Below are 21879 nucleotides of genomic sequence, written 5' to 3'. Positions count from 1 at the left end.
TAATAGTAGTAGCCTACTGCTGGAGTAAAGGGACTTTTCAGTCCTATGCGAGCAGTATAAATAAGCAGTATTATTATTATTATAATAATAAATAATGTGGAAGCAAGAGGCCAGCCCAAGAAGACAAATAATAGTAGTAGCCTACTGCTGGAGTAAAGGGACTTTTCAGTCCTATGCGAGCAGTATAAATAAGCACTATTATTATTATTATAATTATAAATAATGTGGAAGCAGGAGGCCAGCCCAAGGAAACAAATAAAAAAATCTTCAGGTAAAAACCACGACTACCTTTTACCTTTGTCGCAAAAAAAGTCTACAAAAAAGTTTGCGCTCATATTTCCCTTGCAAATACTTTAATGAGTTACTTTCTGGTGTTCTCGTGTTGACCCAGCACCTGATAAGATGAGGGACACACCACGGGATGGACAATTGGGCATACTACAACACATTCCACACGAGTCTAATGTAGCAGTTGTTTCATTGCTACGAAATAAAATCGGCGATGAAACAATCTCTTGTTTTTAATGGGATGCTATACACTGGCAAGGTAAAGCGTGGCGTGACTTCAAGGAAGTAAGTAAGGAATCACGCATCTACGAAATGAAAACGGCGATGAAACAATCTCTTTTTTTTTAATGGGATGCTATACACTGGCAAGGTAAAGCGTGGCATTACTTCAAGGAAGTAAGTAAGGAATCACGCATCTACGAAATGAAAACGGCACAGCAGTTTACAAAAAAAAACTCACCCAATACAGGTATTCCCTTCTCGCTTCTTCCTCCATATGTCTTCATCCTCTTCCCTCCCCTCTCCTCCTCCCCCTCCACAAACACCTCATCACACGACAAATCATTGATCCGCTGTACGTTGCGAATTTTCAACGCGTCCGGAGAATTCTTCAACGCATCCGATGTTTTATTCAACGCATCCACCGGAGATTTCTTCGACACATCCGGAGTTTTGTTCAACGCATTCAATGGTGCTTCCTTCATTTCATCCGGTGATTTCCTTATCGCATCCGGAGCTTTGGTCAACGCATTCATCAGTACTTTGTTGAACGCTTCACTAGCCGTTTCCTGGGGCCTTCCACCGATTTTTGACTCCTATACACTTACCTTTAATTTCAACACAGGTAGCAACACATATCCGGGACTCCATGACGGGATCCTTGGCTTCCATCTTGTATCCCAGTTTGAACGGATTCACCAGGGGTTTGCAAGGTTCATTACGGAACGCCCGGAAAGGGGCAGGTCGTCCCAAGCGGCCCGCCCCTGTTTGTAGGTACGCCTTCCATGACCATTGTGGCGCAGCCTGTGAAAACGGGATATTAAAGAGTGAAAACGGGATATTAAAGCGTGAAAACGGGATATTAAAGCGTGAAAACGGGATATTAAAGCGTGAAAACGGGATATTGATGAGAAAACGGGATATTGGAATAGATTATAGAATTAATAAAATTACCCTGTTTATCCCTATTAATTATTGATGGGTAAAAATGGGATGTTAACGAGAGAAAACGTTATATTGATTCAGAAGGGTATCACACATGGCTATTCCTGGTAGAGTCGAAGTTTTTCTCGGCTTTGTGCTTGGAAAACCGCGTGTAGTCGATTCCTGAAGGCTATTTAAAACCTCTCTAGGACTACAGATAAGCTTCTCTGAGAACTGGCAACTTACCTTCTTATACACCAGAGGCAAATAGTTCTCATCTTGTTGTTTGGACCTGGTGCTGGTGCCAGTGTTAGTCTGTACTGTGCCAGTAGCAACCACTGCAGCTCCGATACACATTAGCTGACACTCCTGACTACAATACTCCCGGGTGATGAAGTCAGCCAGATCCCCGTAGCAACCACAGCCTCGACAACAGAACATTTCCGAGTCCTTTTCTGCCTTTCCTGTATCTGAGGGTAGAAAAACAAGTGGATCTATTGTAAAAGAATCCCTGCTTCGGTGGTGTAGTGGTCAAGGCGCTCGCCACACCGATTTTGGTTGGCACTTCTTGGGGCTTCTTGGCCTCTGACGGCTTCTTCCCATAGACTCGTTCGACTTCTAGGACTCGCAAGGAGGGACTGTTGGTTGTCTTGGTGGTTTTACCGCTGGAGCTAGAGGAGAGTTTGGTATCGATGATTATGACTTCGTCGGAACCTGCGGGCTTTGGTTTGGGACTGATGGATCCGGGTTTGACTGAGGAAAAGAGAACACATTATGGAATCAAAAAGTGACTTAAAGTAGAAACACACTACTATCACGTCACGTGACGTGATGGTAGTGTGGCTGTCCTGAACGAAATTACCTACAATGTTATGGGAAATCTTTGAACTACATCTTTCTGACTCCCCATGAGCTCACGTATCGTAGTGTGTTTCTACCTTTAGCAGTTCAGTGTTAAGGTGGGTTTTCACCAACGCGACTTTTGCCGCGCGACAAAAGTCGCATAGTGGAAACGTGTCGCGCGACACATAGAAAAAGTCGTGAGACCATGCGATTTCTATCCGATGAAAGTCGGTCCGGATCAAAGGAATGTCGCGTAGCAATGCCAGTGGAAACGTGTCGCGCGACTCTTCATTTTAGTTTGTTCCTTATTATGAATGGGAGTGCTTTAATTTCGCCGATGTCACGAGATAAATGTTGCAAGTGAAAACAGGTCACGTCGCGCGACAAATGTTGCAGGTGAAAACAGGTCACGTCGCGCGACAGAGGTCGCGTTGGTGAAAACGCACCTATAGAGTTGATGAATTTAAAAAGTTTAAATAAAGTAATATAACTGAAATATAATCATAATTAGTGTTTGATTATACTATTCGAAGAAGACTAAAGAGTCCCTTCACCTCAGCAATAAGCTACAAGGTATGACTATAATTGTGATCGAATTCTCGAACGGCGCATGCACAGTACTTACATGACTAGAAGTGAAGCAATGAGAACCAGGCTGTGTTGCGCATGCACAGTACTTACATGACTAGAAGTGAAGCAATGAGAACCAGGCTGTGTTGCGCATGCACAGTACTTACATGACTAGAAGTGAAGCAATGAGAACCAGGCTGTGTTGCGCATGCACAGTACTTACATGACTAGAAGTGAAGCAATGAGAACCAGGCTGTGTTGCGCATGCGCAGTACTTACTTGACTAAAAGTGAAGCAATGAGAACTATGCGCACGCGTAGTACTTACATGACTAGAAGTGAAGCAATGAGAACCAGGCTGTGTTGCGCATGCGCAGTACTTACTTGACTAAAAGTGAAGCAATGAGAACTATGCGCACGCGTAGTACTTACATGACTAGAAGTGAAGCAATGAGAACCAGGCTGTGTTGCGCATGCGCAGTACTTACTTGACTAAAAGTGAAGCAATGAGAACTATGCGCACGCGTAGTACTTACATGACTAGAAGTGAAGCAATGAGAACCAGGCTGTGTTGCGCATGCGCAGTACTTACTTGACTAAAAGTGAAGCAATGAGAACTATGCGCATGCGTAGTACTTACATGACTAGAAGTGAAGCAATGAGAACCAGGCTGTGTTGCGCATGCGCAGTACTTACTTGACTAAAAGTGAAGCAATGAGAACTATGCGCATGCGTAGTACTTACATGACTAGAAGTGAAGCAATGAGAACCAGGCTGTGTTGCGCATGCGCAGTACTTACTTGACTAAAAGTGAAGCAATGAGAACTATGCGCATGCGTAGTACTTACATGACTAGAAGTGAAGCAATGAGAACCAGGCTGTGTTGCGCATGCGCAGTACTTACTTGACTAAAAGTGAAGCAATGAGAACTATGCGCATGCGTAGTACTTACATGACTAGAAGTGAAGCAATGAGAACCAGGCTGTGTTGCGCATGCACAGTACTTACATGACTAGAAGTGAAGCAATGAGAACCAGGCTGTAGCATGGATAGAAGTCTCTGTCATTATACACTCTATTGCCCAGTACATCGTGAGATACTCCAGGGGCGGATCTCGAACCCGCGACCTTCCTTCTGTCAGGCTCTTCATCGTGACCGCCACTGGCTGGACTTTGGCTACGAGGTTCATCAGTACCTAGAGGGGGCAAACAAAATTTTATTGATAGACTGTCCGAAATTTGGGTTGCTAAAAGGACACACCATAAATTTCAAGAGAGATCATTTATTTTTTATTCAATATGTACCGTCGAACTTCATTCGGTTGCCCAAATAACACAACACATTGATCAGTTCATATCTTGAAGATGAAAATATTAACTAATACGCTACATTTTGGATTAGTTATTATTTTTATCAATTTTATCTTATTTGATCAGTTCAATTTGGCATTTTCTTTTCTGCTGTTCATAATACATATATGGTGGTTCAATCTCATGCGCTGATATCACAGCATTCATGGAGGTGACCTGCGTTCAATAAATAAAGCTTAAAAAAATGATATAAAACATACAGATTTTTTTTTCTCAAGCTACTATTGCATGTAATAATTGCAACTTCCGAAATACTTGGATCGTTTTTTCTAAAGTAAGAGATATACCGAAGGCGGAGTACAAAATTGATTTTTTTTTTTTTTATTTTTATTATTTTTTTTTTTTGAGTGGGATGTTAAGTTTGTTCATTTTCTGGGTATTTATGCCACGAAGTGGTATTCTTTTGGTGGGTTGCTACTATTGTTAAAGTTTTGACATAAATCTGTCTCGAATTCATTACCTTTTTTTTTAAGAGGTTTGACAGAGGGAACTGCAACTGCTATGGTCTTATCGTCCCGAAATCGAAGAGAGAAGGAAGAGAGGGATAGGAGAAAGCCAGCCGTTCCGAGAACGAACATTATCCCATCAGGATAAAATCCGCCCCGGGCGGGAATCGAACCAGATAGGAGAAAGCCAGCCGTTCCGAGAACGAACATTATCCCATCAGGATAAAATCCGCCCCGGGCGGGAATCGAACCCAAGAAGGAAGATTTTTTAAAGAGGTTTAACAGAGGGAACTGTAACTGCTATGGTCTTATCGTCCCGAAATCGAAGAGAGAAGGAAGAGAGGGATAGGAGAAAGCCAGCCGTTCCGAGAACGAACATTATCCCATCAGGATAAAATCCGCCCCGGGCGGGAATCGAACCTGCGGCCTAGCGCTCATTACCTTTAATTTCAACACAGGTAGCAACATATATCCGGGACTCCATGACGGGATCCTTGGCTTCCATCTTGTATCCCAGTTTGACTCCTATACACTTACCTTTAATTTCAACACAGGTAGCAACACATATCCGGGACTCCATGACGGGATCCTTGGCTTCCATCTTGTAACACCGATTTTGGTTGGCACTTCTTGGGGCTTCTTGGCCTCTGACGGCTTCTTCCCATAGACTCGTTCGACTTCTAGGACTCGCAAGGAAGGACTGTTGGTTGTCTTGGTGGTTTTACCGCTGGAGCTAGAGGAGAGTTTGGTATCGATGATTATGACTTCGTCAGAACCTGCGGGCTTTGGTTTGGGACTGATGGGTCCAGGTTTGACTGAGGAAAAGAGAACACATTATGGAATAAAAAAGTGACTTAAAGTAGAAACACACTACCATCACGTCAGCTCACGTGACGTGATAGCTGTATGACTGTCCTGAACGAAATTATACCTACAATATTATGGGAAAACTTTGAACTAAATTCATCTTTCCGACTCCCCATGAGCTCACGTATCGTAGTGTGTTTCTACCTTTAGCAGTTCAGTGGTATACACAGTTGTTAGCGTGATAGAGTTGATGTATTTAATAAGTGTAAGTACTTCTGTACTTTTAGGGACCATAACTTCTTATTATGTAATGTATTCTTGATTTAATTCATTTTTCATAGGTATTTCATTGTCATCACCTTTCGGCTATAGCTAAATCCACTACAACACACACACACTTACCCACAGGCGGCTCCAGGGGGTGTCCCATCCGTTTGCACCACCCCGGCGGATGCACGTCCACACTGTCATAGTCCATCCACACCTCCAGACCCGCGTCGAAGCCATCGAACGCGATCCTGATCCGCGTCTCTTCCACTTTGACTACCGTAGCGACGCGAATGAGCGCGGGGCAGCGCGGGTCTACGGCTTCCACTTTCATGCCCGGTTCGAACGCGTTGAGGAGGGGAATTTGGATGAAACCTTCCTCGGGCACGCCGGAAGAGTCTGTGGATTTCAGATAGGACTCCCACGAGAACGCGTAGGTTCGCTCTGCAAAAGCACGGAGAGGAGAATCAACTCGAGGCCCGCAAGATCTCACATTAATAAAAAAACTATTTAAGGAACAAAATAATATAGTGGTAACACTGGTAAGACGTTTGTTTGCAATGCAAAGTGAAAAAAAAAAAATACAAAAAAGTCCCGGGCTCAATGCCCACTGACACTGGTAAGACGTTTGTTTGCAATGCAAAGTGAAAAAAAAAAAATACAAAAAAGTCCCGGGCTCAATGCCCACTGATTGAAAAAAAATCTGGTGTGAACATCACACGACTTTCTATTACATTAAGTCGGACAGTTCTAAAAGTTTCACCATTCGATTCCGCGTGAAAAATCACATGAGATTGACTATTCACTTGCTTATTTGGTAACGGTTCACAAATAAAAGAGAAATTTCCGAAGTTTCAGCCATTGGTCCGTGTGTGTGTCTGTGTGTCTGTCTGTCTGTAAACAAAATATCTCGAGAACGGTAAGAGCTAGAGAGTTGAAATTTGGTATGTAGATGTCAAATGTGACAAGGATGCGACACGAAATTTTGGTTAAGACTGGTGCAACGGTTGGCGGCATTTTACCGCTTTTTGACGGTTTTCGGTGTAATTTAACAATATCTTGGGAATGGTATAAGCTTGAGACTTGAAATTTGGTATGTAGTTCACAAATGTGATAAGGATGCAACACAAAACGTTTGGTTGAGATGTTTGCTGCGCTTGGCGGTATTTTGACCGCTTTTGACAGATTTCGACCGTTTTTTGGCGGTTTTCAGCTATAGCGACAAAACGGTTAGAGATATTGTAAAAGTTAGGGTAAAAGAACACTCAAATAAGCATCATTCAATAGGATAAGGAAAGTCGTGTGATGTTCACACCAGATTTTTTACTTTCTATTACTACAGTTTAGCGGAGCTATACTAGTAATGAAAGTATTGCAATCGGTCCAAATTTTCAAAATCGGGAAATGGTTGGAAATATCCGTTTTGGGATCCCCTGATGTCAAAAAAGTGATTTTTAGCCCATGGTCTGTACGTATGTATGTACGCACGTACGTACGTACGTACGTACGTACGTACGTTACGTACGTACGTACGTTACGTACGTACGTACGTTACGTACGTACGTACGTTACGTACGTACGTACGTTACGTACGTACGTACGTTACGTACGTACGTACGTTACGTACGTACGTACGTTACGTACGTACGTACGTTACGTACGTACGTACGTTACGTACGTACGTACGTTACGTACGTACGTACGTTACGTACGTACGTACGTTACGTACGTACGTACGTTACGTACGTACGTACGTTACGTACGTACGTACGTTACGTACAGACCATGGGCTAAAAATCACTTTTTTGACATCAGGGGATCCCAAAACGGATATTTCCAACCATTTCCCGATTTTGAAAATTTGGACCGATTGCAATACTTTCATTACTAGTATAGCTCCGCTATACTGTAGTAATAGAAAGTAAAAATCGTAGATATGTATTTTGATTACAAATATTTTAACGGGTTTCTTTCTGGTGTTCTCGTGTTCATTGACCCACTAATCCCAGCATGTAAAAGGGAAGTAATTTATCTCTTCTCGCCCATCTGCTGAGGGAAATACTACGGAATGGGCATGCTACGACACAGACCACATACGTCTAATGTGGGAGTTGTTTCATTGCTACGAAATAAAGAACAGCGGTGAAACACGCTTACCACTAGCAGGAGGCACCAATTTCACTTTATTTCGGCGACACCAGCCCACAGGTCGTATATAGGCCGACCCAATATCCGTCCAATAGTCCATTCTATCCGAGCTCCCAGCAGAATCTATATGAATATGAAGCCGCGTTCCAATCACATCCCTGACGGTGGCTACGTGGAACAAATTAGATCCACCCTTCTTATCTATGGCCTCCAGCTTACGACCTATCTTGAATACGGACGGGGGCATCTGAAAATCAGAATAGAATAGAAAACATTGAATAGAATAGAATTTTTTTCCAAATTTTCTTTAAATTTTCACGATTTTTCATGACTTTTTGGCCGATTTTCAGATTCAATTACTTTTCCATGTTTTCGAGGTGGCGTACAAACCCTGGAATAGAATGCAATAGATTAGAATAGAATAGAAATATTATTAGAATAGAATAGAATAAGAGTCTATATGAATATTGTAGTCTCGTCCCAATCACATCCCTGACGGTGGCTACGTGGAACAAATTAGATCCACCCTTCTTATCTATGGCCTCCAGCTTACGACCTATCTTGAATACGGACGGGGGCATCTGAGATTAGAATAAAAACGGAAACGGGATCGAAAGACAAAAGATCGCCTAGTCTAGGCAAAAGATAGAACTCACTTTAAAAAACACCAACAAGACTGATCTTTTAGAGTTTTTAGACGAATTTCTCTTGTAAACGTGTCTAAAGACGCTTTGGATTATTACAGTCTAGAAGTGAAGCAATGAGAACCAGGCTGTGTTGCGCATGCGCAGTACTTACTTGACTAAAAGTGAAGCAATGAGAACTATGCGCATGCGTTCTTCCTTCTCTCTTCGATTTCGGGACGATAAGACCATAGCAGTTACAGTTCCCTCTGTCAAACCTCTTTTTTTTAAAAAAAAAAAAAATAATAATACCTAAATAAAATAAAAACTGCTTTGTAAGAAGAAAAAAAAAATCTTATATAGCTTATAAGAAGCGCTAGGTCGCGGGTAAGATCCCCGCTCGGGGCGAACTTTTATCCGAAACAGATAAGGATGGTTCTCGAAACGGCTGACATTCTCTAATCCTGTGTTCTTTTTCTTTTTGCCCTCGAGACGATAAGAACTCCGCAGTTACAGTTCACTCTAACAAACCTCTTGGGGGAAAAAAATGTTTGATTGTTCCGCTGTAACTAGTGATTGCCTGGCCCGGTTTTGATGAAATTCGAGTCAAATTTTGCACTGAAAAACCATTTCCCGGAACCAAGTGAAGGGTCTTTTCAGTCTCACCCTAACAGCATAAGTCGCCAAATGTTTTTTTTTCTCCTTTTTTATAATTTAATCAAGGTTTTATTTACCTACATATTTATAAACATTACCTATGAAATATATAAGACCTTCTTTCGCCTGTAGGGATTTTCCAGTCTCATTCTGTCAGGATATAATATGTCAGGATATATAAACAAGGTATATTGTACCCAAAACCCAATGTCAGCCCAAAGCGATCACCCTAGTTAGGGCTGATTCGAGAGGCTGACGAAAAACGCCGACCCCGTCTGCACACGGGAAACGGTGAAGAAAAAGAAGAATTGCATTCTATAAATCTCTTACCCTGACATATCTAACACAAGTACACGTCTGCTTTGCAAAAAAAAAAAAAAAAAAAAAAAAAAAAAAAAAAAAAAAAAACGCTGAAATTGTGTAGCTGCAGAGCTGAAATTTCGAGTCTGGCATATCGGAAAAGTAGGTATATAAACTTCCAAATAATTACCTTCGTCAGGATTAAGCAGGTTTTGACCATCTTCTTCAGTTGGTTCCAAATCTACATCCTTCATCTCGCCATCATCCTTCAGCTTGTCATTACTGGCAATGCTTTTGCCGCTGGTTTGTTCTTTAGACGCGTCTGTAAGGTTATCCTTCATTGGTTGACTGGAGGTCTTGTCTCCCATTGGTGATTTGGATAGAGGTGAGGAAGACATGATGTAGTTCAGAACTGACATCTTGGTTAGCTGACGAGGGGGTGCAGCTGAAATAGAACAAAGATAAAAAAAAGACATGACATGAAAATATGTATGTAGTTGATACGTTGACTTCATCAAAGATGTGTTATTAACACATTGTGATAAGTTGGCCAAAGTTGTTTGACATTGACTAGGAATCATATACCTACAACAGATAAGATCAAACGATTTTGATGGAGTAGAAAAAAAGTCTATGTTGAGGACATTTGGGCGATGTTGATCCATGAAGAGCTTAAGACCGGAGTTTAGACGTCTTAGGGGGTTCAGAAGGTGAGAGAGAACTGACAGAGAGGAAGAAGAAACCTGCCTCGGTGGTGTAGTGGTCAAGACGCTCGCCTGGTAATCAGGAGGGCGTGGGTTCGATCCCAGCCGAGGTATGGAATTTTATCCTCATTTATTTGAGAATTTGACCACATAATAATGGAGCTCTAAGGGTTAGGTGGTAGAGAACGCCTAAGGCGTTAACCTCGCCTAGTGGTTGCCTTCCACTCAAGAGTCTATTATTATTATTATAATCACCGGAATTGGCACTCTCCTCCTCGCCATCCAAAACCGCCGACTGGCCAGGGGAGTTCACAGTTCGAATCCCCTGCAGCGTCTGCGCCTTGATTCCCTTCAAACAGGCGGTCTCGAGTATCTGGTCCCGTTGCATGTTCAACCAGCGTCGCTTGTATATCTTCATTCGCTGGCGAGTGTCCTTCATATCGGGGTCTTCGGGAGTAGCAGATGTACTGCTGAGTATTTGACTTTCCGGTTCGCTAGAGGGTGGAGGAGATTGGACACTGTCCGAGTCTGGTGAGCGAGCGAGATCTGTAAAATGTACTACACATGAATATCTCGGCAGAAGGTCCCGAGTTTGAATACTAAAGTCATCTTCGGTTCCAGTGTCTTTCATTGGTGTACTTGTCTGGGATATCAGCCTGTCATCAGAGGCTTGCAGGTTTTGAAGAGTGTCTTTTGTGGGTTCTGTAAGTCCTTTGTGGGTAGTTAGTTTTTCAGAGCTACTTGAGTCTGAATCACTTGACTGCTTTGCATAAGTTGCTCTATTTACTCCATCTTTATATGCACTTGTTTCATTTTCTACACTGCTTAATTGGTTATCTTCTGGTGATCCTTTAGTACTCTTCTCTTGTGCTTGTCTAAGTCCGTCACTACCCTGGTCTTGTCCAGAACCTTTATTCACACATATTTCCTTGTCAGCCTCACTAGGAGAGTCAACATCCATCGGTTCATCCAACTGTACAACTGCTTGAGATCCATCAATGAGTTCTCGGTTTGTTTCTTTTTCCTCGGGAGATATGGAGGGGTTTCTCACACCAGAGGGGCCTGGTGAGCCAGATTTCTCCATCTGTGGTACCGTCTGTCTGGCAAACGGATTCTCTACACTTTCGCCGACCACCTTGCCTCCCACATTCCTCTTCATAATATCCCGGTACTGCCTCTCAATGCCTGCCATATCTTCATCCATGGCACGAAAACTCGCATTAATCTCCCGCGAACAACTGGAAGTCACACTCCTAACGTCCGTTTGATGAACCAAGCTAATACACAGGTCCTGCTTGATGTAAGTGACAAACTGCCGGATGACTTCCTTGATTGCACCAAGGATGTTATTCATGAGGGCACAAATTTGACCATACCGCTCAGTGAGGTCAGCTCGGGACAGCCCTTCATCCCCAGTTGCTTTGAGGCTCTCTGTCTCTTCCATCCACTGGGTGTACTTTGCCTCCAAATTCATCTCGGCTAGCATCGTCTCAAGAATATATATCTTTGTGTGGTTCTTAACATTGACCGTGTCAAGTTGGAGGCTTCTCACAATGGATCCAAGGTTGGATATAATCCACGACAGCTGGTTTATGAGATTGACATTTTGGAGGGCACATTTTAGTTCGCCAACAAAGGTTTTGTCCAGCGGGTTATGGCCGGGCCGGGCAAGCACCGTGTCCAGAAGGATGGACAGGGAGGACACGTTGGAGCGCAGTGTGGAGGTGCCGCGTTGGATGAGGTCGGCCAGGAGGTGCAGACTGGATGAGATGATGGAGGTGTACATTGAGCGGAGACCCGAGTGATCCTCATCCAGAGCTGTGGAGGAGGGAGAAGGTGAGATTAGTTTTAGGGTGTCAGGTTGGTGGGATACCCTGACCTGTGGGTTCATCCCAGGGAGGTGGCAATATTCCTACAACTCCCCACTAATCAGACGGACGGAGCTGGGGATGCATATTGAGGAGACCCCTGCTGCTACAACAACATTAGTTTTAGGGGTTCAAGGGAAGAGAATCAGAAAGGCTGGCTTTCTCTTATCCTGTCTTTCTTTTCTCCTTGATTTTGGGATGATAAGACCTTAGTAGTTACAGTTCTCTCTATCAAACCTCTTGAATACAACACAAGTTTTAATTAGATAACTTACCAGAAATTCGAGTATCATTGAGATCTTGATTTGAAGTAGTTGCACCTTGTGTGCCTGAAGGAGTAGCTGCTATATCAGAGACTTCATCCAACTCTATAGGATCTGGAAATTACAACAGAGTTAAGTAGAAGGACATACATTACCACGAAGTAAGATATCACAACCTACATTCCTGGGACTGACAACTACAAAAGGAGTTTGGTTCCGTTTGACTTTGGCAATGGCTCCTACAACAACAAATAAGACTCTACACACAGGAATTTTGTAAGAAAAGTCTCCCATTAATGTAACATCAGTAAGTAAAAACCAAAAAAGAAAAAAAAAATCTTGTGAAATTTTTCATGATATTTTTTAATCAACTTTTTCGTTACTTTTTTATGTTAATAAACACCCTCCCTACTCACCATCAAGAGACCCTGTTCTCTCCTGCCCAGGTCTTCCCTCCTTCACTTCCTTGCTCACAATGAAGAAATCGGATGGATCAATCTTATCGAAATCATCACTGGGAGTCATGTCCATTTCACTTGATAGATCAGCAGGGGTGGACACTTGCTGACTTGAACCAGGGGTGGTCAGCACAATGGAACTGTCTTTAGTTTTACCTGCAGAAGAAGAATAAAATCGTAAATTTAACTCTTTTTTTTAAGTTTGACAGAGGGAACTGTAAGTGCTCTTATTGTCCTAGAAGCAAAGAGAGAAGCAAGACAGGATAGGAGAAAGCCAGCCATTCCAAGAATGAACCTTATCTGTTTAGAATAAAGTTCCCCTAGGGTGGGAATCAAACCCATGAACCAAGTACTTACAAGGCAGGCAACAGAAGTGCCTAATTTTTAGGTTTTCATAGGTTTTAATCACAAAATCCCCATTCCATTGACTATGCAGCTGGATTTGTGTAAGACCTGATGAACAAACCAGCATTGAGAATGACTACTGTTTCAAAACAAAACTAGTATAGCTTGCTATACTGTAGTAATAGAAAATATCAGAGACTTCATCCAACTCTATAGGATCTGGAAATTACAACAGAGTTAAGTAGAAGGACATACATTACCACGAAGTAAGATATCACGACCTACATTCCTGGGACTGACAACTACAAAAGGAGTTTGGTTCCGTATGACTTTGGCAATGGCTCCTACAACAACAAATAAGACTCTACACAGAGGAAATTCGTAAGAAGAGTCCCCATTAATGTAACATCAGTAAAAACCGGGGAAAAAAATCTTGTGAAATTTTTTATGATAATTTTTTAATCAACTTTTTCGTTATTTTTTTATGTTAATAAACACCCTCCCTACTCACCATCAAGAGACCCTGTTCTCTCCAGCCCAGGTCTTCCCTCCTTCACTTCCTTGCTCACAATGAAGAAATCGGATGGATCAATCTTATCAAAATCATCACTGGGAGTCATGTCCATTTCACTTGATAGATCAGCAGGGGTGGACACTTGCTGACTTGAACCAGGGGTGGTCAGCACAATGGAACTGTCTTTAGTTTTACCTGCAGAAGAAGAATAAAATCGTAAATTTAACTCTTTTTTTTAAGTTTGACAGAGGGAACTGTAAGTGCTCTTATTGTCCTAGAAGCAAAGAGAGAAGCAAGACAGGATAGGAGAAAGCCAGCCATTCCAAGAATGAACCTTATCTGTTTAGAATAAAGTTCCCCTAGGGTGGGAATCAAACCCATGAACCAAGTACTTACAAGGCAGGCAACAGAAGTGCCTAATTTTTAGGTTTTCATAGGTTTTAATCACAAAATCCCCATTCCATTGACTATGCAGCTGGATTTGTGTAAGACCTGATGCCCCCCCAAACCTTTTTTTTTTTTTTTTTTTTTGAAGAGGAAAGGTTTTCCTTCTGGGTCTCCTGTCTTATTTGTGAGCTTCTTTCCCAGAATCATGTGCTGCTTGAGAAAGTATCCCATTTTGAAAATGAGTAATAACTTACCATTTTTAACTACTGCATTCTTGTATACTATCTGAATTCCTACAGGAGAATTAGTCTGTGATGTTGACTGTCCTGGAATCTCGGTAATGTCATCACTTTCCGAATCAATAGCCTGTCCTGGTATCTGATCGATGATTTTCACCTCACTGTAGGCTCTGTCCAACTCTAAAACCTTTTTCACATAAACTTGTGGCTGTGTGGTGGGACTACTTTTCCCTTCTTCACTTTTGAAGTAAATTTGCCGCAAGCCTGGGTTTTTGTTTGCATTTGCAATGGTCACAATTTTCTTTGACACAGAAAAGGCTTTGCGGGGGGGAATGACAATGGTGTTGGAGGTATCGGTTGATCCAGTGGGTACAAGTTTGGGCATTTTCTTGACCAAACCTCCGGTTTCAATTGAATACCTTGTGGCTGGAAATATTTTGGTTTGAAAAGTAGGTACAGGTAAAATTTTAAAAAGTTAAACTGTGACGTCACGACATACCTGATGGCGTCACGAAAACAATGGACATTCTTTTCAATGTCCACCGAGCGTGTACCTCCGTGAGTAAAAGTGCATGAGGTTTTTTCCTGTTTCAGAAGTGCATGAGGTTTTTTGTTCGGCTGCAGCAGGAGGTTTTTTGCGTGGCAATATGGCAACATTGTAGATCAGATGATTTATCTGTTGATGAACAGATGTCCAGCTACAAAGTAGGATCCCTACTATCTGTATATTTACCAATGAAGGATTAGGTCAGGTGTGAATATGTGATTAATCTAAATGAAAATACTGAAAACAAACCATATGAGGGCATTTAGGCATGTACTATGTAGTATTTTGGACATGGAAGTAAGGAAGGAGAAGGTATTAGATTTGGATATGGAGAGTGACTTAATTAAGTACACATCGAATGACCATTGACCCTAGTCTAAACCCTGGACCATCAACCCCCACTGAGACCATCAACCTTCTCACCAGAGTGTCAACCTGTCAACAATGGTGCCTGGAACCTCCTGCTATTTTACTACCAATGAAGGATTAGGTCAGGTGTGAATATATGATTAATCTAAATGAAAATACTGAAAACAAACCATATGAGGGCATTTAGGCATAAAGTATTATTAGTATTTTGGACATGAAAGTAAGGAAGGAGAAGGTATTAGATTTGGATAGGGAGAGTGACTTAATTAAGTACACATCCAATGACCATTGACCTTAGTCTAAACCCTGGACCATCAACCCCCACTGTACCAATGAAGGATTAGGTCAGGTGTGAAGATATGATTAATCTAAATGAAAATACTGAAAACAAACCATATGAGGGCATTTAGGCATATAGTATTATTAGTATTTTGGACATGGAAGTAAGGAAGGAGAAGGTATTAGATTTGGATAGGGAGAGTGACTTAATTAAGTACACATCCAATGACCATTGACCCTAGTCTAAACCCTGGACCATCAACCCCCACTAAGACCATCAACCTTTGCACCAGAGTGTCAACAATGGTGCCTGGAACCTCCTGCTATTTTACATAGGTACACTTGAAAATTTTGAGGATAGAATGCAATTAAAAATCTACACAAGACCATTGACCAGTGCAGAAAATCCTACTGAATACTCACCTGTCTCTCCAGCAGTCTCTGTGTCTGCAGTTGCCAAATCTTTCTCCTCCAGCACCATAACTTCACTTCCACCTCCTTCAGAACCTCCTCTGCCAACATCCATTCTTTCAACTTTACCCTCAATCAATCCAGTGCTAGGATTCAAAACTCCAACTTTCCCTGCAAATGTTTTGCCACTGTCAATTCCTCCAAATTTACCATCATTCAAACCTCTGCCAGAGCTAATTTTTCCGTCAATTCCTTTGTCCACTCCATCTGATCCTCCAGCAGTCCCTCTCGGCACATCCCCAACATCCTCCTCCTCTTCTTCACTACTGATGACGAAATCGTTCAGACTACCGTGGAATATTGCTACCAAAGGAACTGGCACAAACAAGCAGTGACCAGTGTTATTATAGGGTTAGGTTAAATACAAAAAGGAACTTTTCTTTTCCGCAGATGTGACTTCTGCATAATTACCAAAATAAATAAGATAAATGATAATCTGGAAGGTTCTTACCATTAGAATTGGGCATAGGTTTGTTGATTACAATTTTCCCCGAGTCAATTTCACTCTGAGATACCAATTTGTACACAGTTGGGGTGCTTTTGACAGGCTTCACAGCTGGACTTGGTTTTGAGCCCACTGACAAACTGTCATTGATGAAGTACATGTCTTCATCCATGGAAAACTCATTTGATTCCATGTTGGTAAATTTGTCAACTATTGTTTCACAGATTTTGAGTAGTCATATTCAAATCTGGAAAGAATGGAAAAGGTAATTGTTTACCTAAAAGGGAAAAACACCCAGGGTAAATGAGTTTAGAGGGAAAACACTTTTAAACACTTGGAAATATTTCAGAACTTAATCATCAAAACATTGAATACCTACATAGGTAATCATAAGATCTACAACTTGTTGTTTTTCAGTAATCATTTTTGAATATCAACGATACCTGCATGGATTTACATAATTATTCACATTGATGTAGCAACAACTTATTTTGAAACTATAAATAAAAAGTGTAGGTACACAAAGAATTCACTGAAAAGGTTCAAAAGCATTGCAAAGGGTTCAACCAATATCAATTCGTTATCATATTTTTCCCCTAGTGACAGTTGACAAGACAAAATTGAAGTGCAAAAATCTGATAAAGCGATGTGCAAAAATCCATCTGGGTTGTGTGACGAATACGGGCTGAAATTGTGAAAATATTTGAAGATAACTTACCAAAATATGAAGAAAACGTTGTAGGGCACAAAACTGATGTAAATTGTTCAAAAGAATTCGATCAAATCGATCGAATTTATGTTTCTACAGGCTTGCCCACAAGAGTGTGGCTTTTGCTTCCTCATTTCTGACTAAGCATTTCAGTAGAGCTGCTACATTGTACGGAGGTCACTTTTTGAAAAGTTCCTGTGTGAAATCAAAAGATCGGAAAAGGTTGCCCGCGATAGCACTAGATTCAGGTATGAAAAAAGTTCAATTATAACAAGAAAGTTATGAAATTAGAAAGTTGGAACACGTGAAAAAATGGAAATCACTTCCCGTGTCACAAGAAATTACAGGATTTTACCAAAAAATGCGCAACCCATTTACGAGTGTTGAAAAAACAGACCTCGAATACAAGATGGCGAACGAGGAAGTTTCACCCGCGAAACGAGAGACAGGGGTCATTTTCAATGGAATTTGGAATAACGGAGGCGTTTAAAACGGTCCGTTCTTAAGATTTCGAAAGTTGAACGTACGTAGAATCGTTTAAGACCAAATTTGCACGTTTTCCTTGATAAATCGAAGAAATGTGTTGCAAAAGAAATTGACTGCAATCAGCCCAAAATTTTCAAAAATTTGTAGTTTTCATTTTTCAAACATTTACAAAACTGCCAACCAAAAAAATTGACCTTTGACCAAAAAAAAAATCAATCAATTATACAAAACAATTTTATTTTATACCCCTCTAATGGCTTTGATAGACGATGATTCCATCTAAATGGGTCAATTTTAAATTAATTAACTAGGTACCTATTTAAATTTATAATATTTAAAAAATGTTGAAATAAAAATTAATTTTCTTCTTTATTACAGATGGCAACAGTGCGCAAGGATGTCAGTGGAGAGTGGATCAGTGGATTCACGTACGGAGCAAAAAAATTAAGCTAAAGTTTATCAAGAGCGGCCATTTTGGACTTTGTCGGAGAAATACTGCCCCGTACTGCGCGCACGCAAAATATCAATACGGTCAATACCTACTTTTCAACAATCAGAAGTGCATGAGGTTTTTTGTTCGGCTGCAGCAGGAGGTTTTTTGCGTGGCAATATGGCAACATTGTAGATCAGATGATTTTGAATGCATTTAAAATTTAAATGCATTTTCGCACTTTTTACTTTTTGCAGTTTTCCAGTTTATTTTGCAGATTTTGCTTGTTGCTAGGTACTTTGCAATTTTGCAAAAGTTTTTTTTTACGTCGTCAAATCAGATTAGGGAAATGGAAATGTCTATCGGCATTCTTTATCAATAAAATACCTAGCAGATGTAAAAACATTAAGGTGCATACAATACGATTATCATTACAAAACGATTATCGAATTGCGTTCTAACATCAGTACATCATAATTCAGTTCTGGACAAAATCATGAAAAACTAGCATTTTCTTTTTGGAATTTCCCTACAAATTTGACTCAGGTAAGAGACTATCAATTTCTTCTCAATATTGTACGTATAAACTAGAAATGTTGCTGGTCAAGTTGGTAGTCATCTGTTTGTGATAAAAGATAGAAGACTAATGAGTGGTTATGACATGTCAAATACAACAGATCCCACTTGGATCACTGAAGTTGATTGATAAGGACCTAGATGTTGGAATCTGGATGGTTGACCATCTGAGTAATCAAATGCCCCTGGCTTTTCCTGGTCCCATTCAGGCTGGGTAGTGTTAATGTGAGTAGAGGGGATAGTTTGTTGTTATAGGGGTAAAACTCTGTCATTAAAGATCTTGGCAGTTAAACCTTTGTCAAAGTAAGGCTAGTAAGCTGCCTTATGCTGTCCATTCACACTCAGACAGCCAGACAGAATGTGTGTGGCAGAAAAAGCTTTTAAAGTCCAGTACTTATATCTGTTGGTCTGAAGTCAGAAGTGTTTTCCACCACACATAATGGTCTGTCAGACCATTTGAGCAGACACTGGCCTTGCACAAAGATACTTGTTATTTATTTATTGAGACTCTTTTTATTGATTAATTTAATGTACGTACACAAAGACAAGAGCTTTTTTATAAATATAAATAAAAAAAAGGGCAAAATTACCATTCAATCCTGTCAACATAATAGTATGCTTTTTTTATACTGTCGATATAATGATGTTTTTTATCAGGCTATTATAAGTTATACGCATCTAATCTCACTTGATGGCATTTTAATATCTTCCTCTCGGATGATCAATAGAACAAAACAAGTCTTTTTGCAAACAGCAAACAATAATATTGTTTGTCTAAATGTTTATGTACTTACGTGTGTATATTTTGGCAAATGAGGTGAAAAATATTCATGGAAATAATACAAATAAAGATATATTATTTTTATTTTATTTCCTCTTTCCGTATTTTCACGATATTTAAAAAAGAGTGTTGATTTGTTAATCCTGTTCATCAATTGAGTTAGTATTTATTTTTCACTAACGCGACTAACTTGGTGAAATCATGTAGTGATCAAAGACTCGGAATATCTCCCATTACGGACATTGCGGTTCCTTTTGGTGATTCAGTGACAAGCAAAAACTAGATATATTTTCTATTTAAATTATCAATCCCACAATGCAGATTTCTTGTTCGAAGACCATCTTCATTTTTTTCGTCGTCGTCCTATTTCTTATCATTTGCTATTTCAACTTTCCTCGCGAACCTGGCTATCCGATCCTACAGGTATTTCCTCGAGTGTTCAAGAGAGGCAGTGGAATCTATGTGATGCCTTCTTCTATCCATGGTATGCCAGGTTACGTGATAGATCCATTCCCGGAGTGGGAGAAAAATCGCAATCATTACGACAGTCGCGATGGAATGTCCGTAAAATATCTCATTCTACACTACACTGTGTACAATTTTGCTCACATAATTACTGCTTTTACATCGAATAGAGCTCACAATCTTCACAGCTCTCACTACGTTATATCCGAAAAAGAAGGTAAATACCTCCCCGGGGGCAAAGTTATACAGATTGTACCTGACAACATGAGAGCCTGGCATGCAGGCATCGGCAAGTGGAGGAGGGACAGAAATCTCAACTCTATGTCTATAGGAATTCATCTTGTCAACGGAGGTGTTGTTGGGGAGAAATTTCGATCTACCAACTACTATCCTTTCGACGAAAATCAAATACACACGTTGGGGTTGTTGGGCAAGGACATCGTCAGTCAATTCAAGATAAAACCTCAATATGTCTTGGGTCATACAGATATTGCACCCGGGAGCAAGATGGACCCCGGACCGTTGTTCCCTTGGGGTAAGCTTTACTTGGATTATGGCATAGGCGCATGGCTGAGCCCTGACGAAATGACCGTGGAGGCAATAGTCAGAAAATTCAAACCTGCGAGACCTTACCCTCGCAAGCTTGACCGAGGTATTTTTCTTGAATTGTTAAAAGCCTATGGCTATAACGTTACAATCACTAACAAACGTAGTGTCATAAGAGCGTTCAAAACACATTTTTCAGCCAATCAGAATCCAGAGCGAATTTATGCTGACATCACAACTGAAGACATGTTTTGGGCTTGGGCACTTGTAGCGAAATACGGCTCAATGTGAACCCTGGTTCAATAAAGAGATGGTGATTCGTCCTCGAAAAGTTTTATTAGTTATACCAATTAATAAGAATGTATGTATTATTGCAAATCGATATCTTGAACCAGGGGTGGTCAGCACAATGGAACTGTCTTTAGTTTTACCTGCAGAAGAAGAATAAAATCGTAAATTTAACTCTTTTTTTTTAAGTTTGACAGAGGGAACTGTAAGTGCTCTTATTGTCCTAGAAGCAAAGAGAGAAGCAAGACAGGATAGGAGAAAGCCAGCCATTCCAAGAATGAACCTTATCTGTTTAGAATAAAGTTCGCCTAGGGTGGGAATCAAACCCATGAACCAAGTACTTACAAGGCAGTCAACAGAAGTGCCTAATTTTTAGGTTTTCATAGGTTTTAATCACAAAATCCCCATTAACTATGCAGCTGGATTTGTGTAAGACCTGATGAACAAACCAGCATTTAGAATGACTACTGTTTCAAAACAAAAAAATCTCACCTGGGATGGTTACCACTCCGCCCACGTTCAATCCTTTCATAGGTTTCTTCATGACTTCCACCACCTTTTGTTTATTACCCGGAAGAAACACCGTACTAAACAGTGGCGGTGGTCTACTCCCACCAGACTTGACAACTTTGATTGTCGGTGTTGACAGCGTCTGAGCTTGCGTGAGTGTTATCTTTGCATAGTTAGTGCCCACCACTCGCTGTGGCAACCGAATTGTCGGATAGGTCCTTTTGTTTATTACCCGGAAGAAACACCGTACTAAACAGTGGCGGTGGTCTACTCCCACCAGACTTGACAACTTTGATTGTCGGTGTCGACAGCGCCTGAGCTTGCGTGAGTGTTATCTTTGCATAGTTAGTGCCCACCACTCGCTGTGGCAACCGAATTGTCGGATAGGCGCCATCTTTGAACACCACTGTTTTGGGTCCTGTTTGTTGAATGGAGATCGGAGGGTCACTTGCGGGTTTGGAAATGCTAATCAGTGGAAGACTGGAAGAGGTTTTAGGTGTGGTTGTGCTTTTCGGAGTGGTTGTGGATGTTTTGGTTGAGGTTGTCATTGGAATGATGATGGAGTGAGCCGCTGGGTTGGTTTTAGCTTGGATTAGCTTGTTAGCTGCAAATTGAAATTGAAAGTCTAATTATTATTTTCCTTCAGCATACCTTTATTTTCAAATTTAACGTAGAAAACGAATATGCAATAAAAAATAGGGGTTCTAATTTAAAAATCCAAAGTTGGTACCCGATTCA

General features: G+C 40.9%; 3 protein-coding genes across 3 annotated transcripts; 1 reads left to right on the top strand and 2 right to left on the bottom strand.

Moving 5' to 3' along the window:
* Positions 1 to 1065: 1065 nt before the first annotated feature.
* Positions 1066 to 8136, bottom strand: LOC103506824. The gene is made up of 9 exons (XM_026821785.1): positions 7891 to 8136; positions 5869 to 6177; positions 5197 to 5474; positions 4291 to 4369; positions 3852 to 4038; positions 2721 to 2764; positions 1972 to 2184; positions 1678 to 1901; positions 1066 to 1311 (listed from the first exon to the last, which is right to left on the bottom strand). Exons 1-9 carry the CDS (start codon positions 8126 to 8128, stop codon positions 1066 to 1068), a joined length of 1818 nt encoding a protein of 605 aa, XP_026677586.1. The 5' UTR covers positions 8129 to 8136.
* A 97-nt stretch (positions 8137 to 8233) lies between these two features.
* On the bottom strand, positions 8234 to 21740 carry LOC113465323. The gene is made up of 8 exons (XM_026821784.1): positions 21407 to 21740; positions 21124 to 21234; positions 13611 to 13808; positions 12309 to 12410; positions 10421 to 11983; positions 9652 to 9906; positions 8370 to 8437; positions 8234 to 8272 (listed from the first exon to the last, which is right to left on the bottom strand). The coding sequence occupies exons 1-8, from the start codon at positions 21687 to 21689 to the stop codon at positions 8234 to 8236; spliced, it is 2619 nt and encodes an 872-aa protein (XP_026677585.1). The 5' UTR covers positions 21690 to 21740.
* Positions 19313 to 20720, top strand: LOC103506806 (N-acetylmuramoyl-L-alanine amidase AmiD-like). Its single transcript, XM_008471213.3, has one exon. The coding sequence runs from the start codon at positions 19648 to 19650 to the stop codon at positions 20632 to 20634; it is 987 nt and encodes a 328-aa protein (XP_008469435.1). The 5' UTR covers positions 19313 to 19647; the 3' UTR covers positions 20635 to 20720.
* Positions 21741 to 21879: the final 139 nt, after the last annotated feature.

The sequence above is a fragment of the Diaphorina citri genome, unplaced genomic scaffold (genome assembly GCF_000475195.1).
Source record: "Diaphorina citri unplaced genomic scaffold, Diaci psyllid genome assembly version 1.1 scaffold264, whole genome shotgun sequence".
NCBI classification, from domain to species: domain Eukaryota; kingdom Metazoa; phylum Arthropoda; class Insecta; order Hemiptera; family Psyllidae; genus Diaphorina; species Diaphorina citri.
This window is presented reverse-complemented; position numbering and strand designations above follow the sequence as displayed.

Excerpts from the sequence above, each read along its gene's own strand:
- LOC103506806 (XM_008471213.3), top strand. The coding sequence starts at position 19,648 with ATGCAGATTTCTTGTTCGAAGACCATCTTCATTTTTTTCGTCGTCGTC.
- LOC103506824 (XM_026821785.1), bottom strand. The coding sequence starts at position 8,128 with ATGCCCCCGTCCGTATTCAAGATAGGTCGTAAGCTGGAGGCCATAGAT. Across the intron at positions 2,185-2,720 it reads TAAATTCATCAACTCTATAG|TCAAACCCGGATCCATCAGT; the intron begins GTGCGTTTTCAC and ends TCTTTTCCTCAG. Across the intron at positions 1,902-1,971 it reads AACCAAAATCGGTGTGGCGA|ATACAGGAAAGGCAGAAAAG; the intron begins GCGCCTTGACCA and ends TTCTACCCTCAG.
- LOC113465323 (XM_026821784.1), bottom strand. The coding sequence starts at position 21,689 with ATGACAACCTCAACCAAAACATCCACAACCACTCCGAAAAGCACAACC. Across the intron at positions 11,984-12,308 it reads CAATGATACTCGAATTTCTG|CTCTGGATGAGGATCACTCG; the intron begins GTAAGTTATCTA and ends CCTCCTCCACAG. Across the intron at positions 8,273-8,369 it reads ACGTAGCCACCGTCAGGGAT|GGTTTGTACGCCACCTCGAA; the intron begins GTGATTGGGACG and ends ATTCTATTCCAG.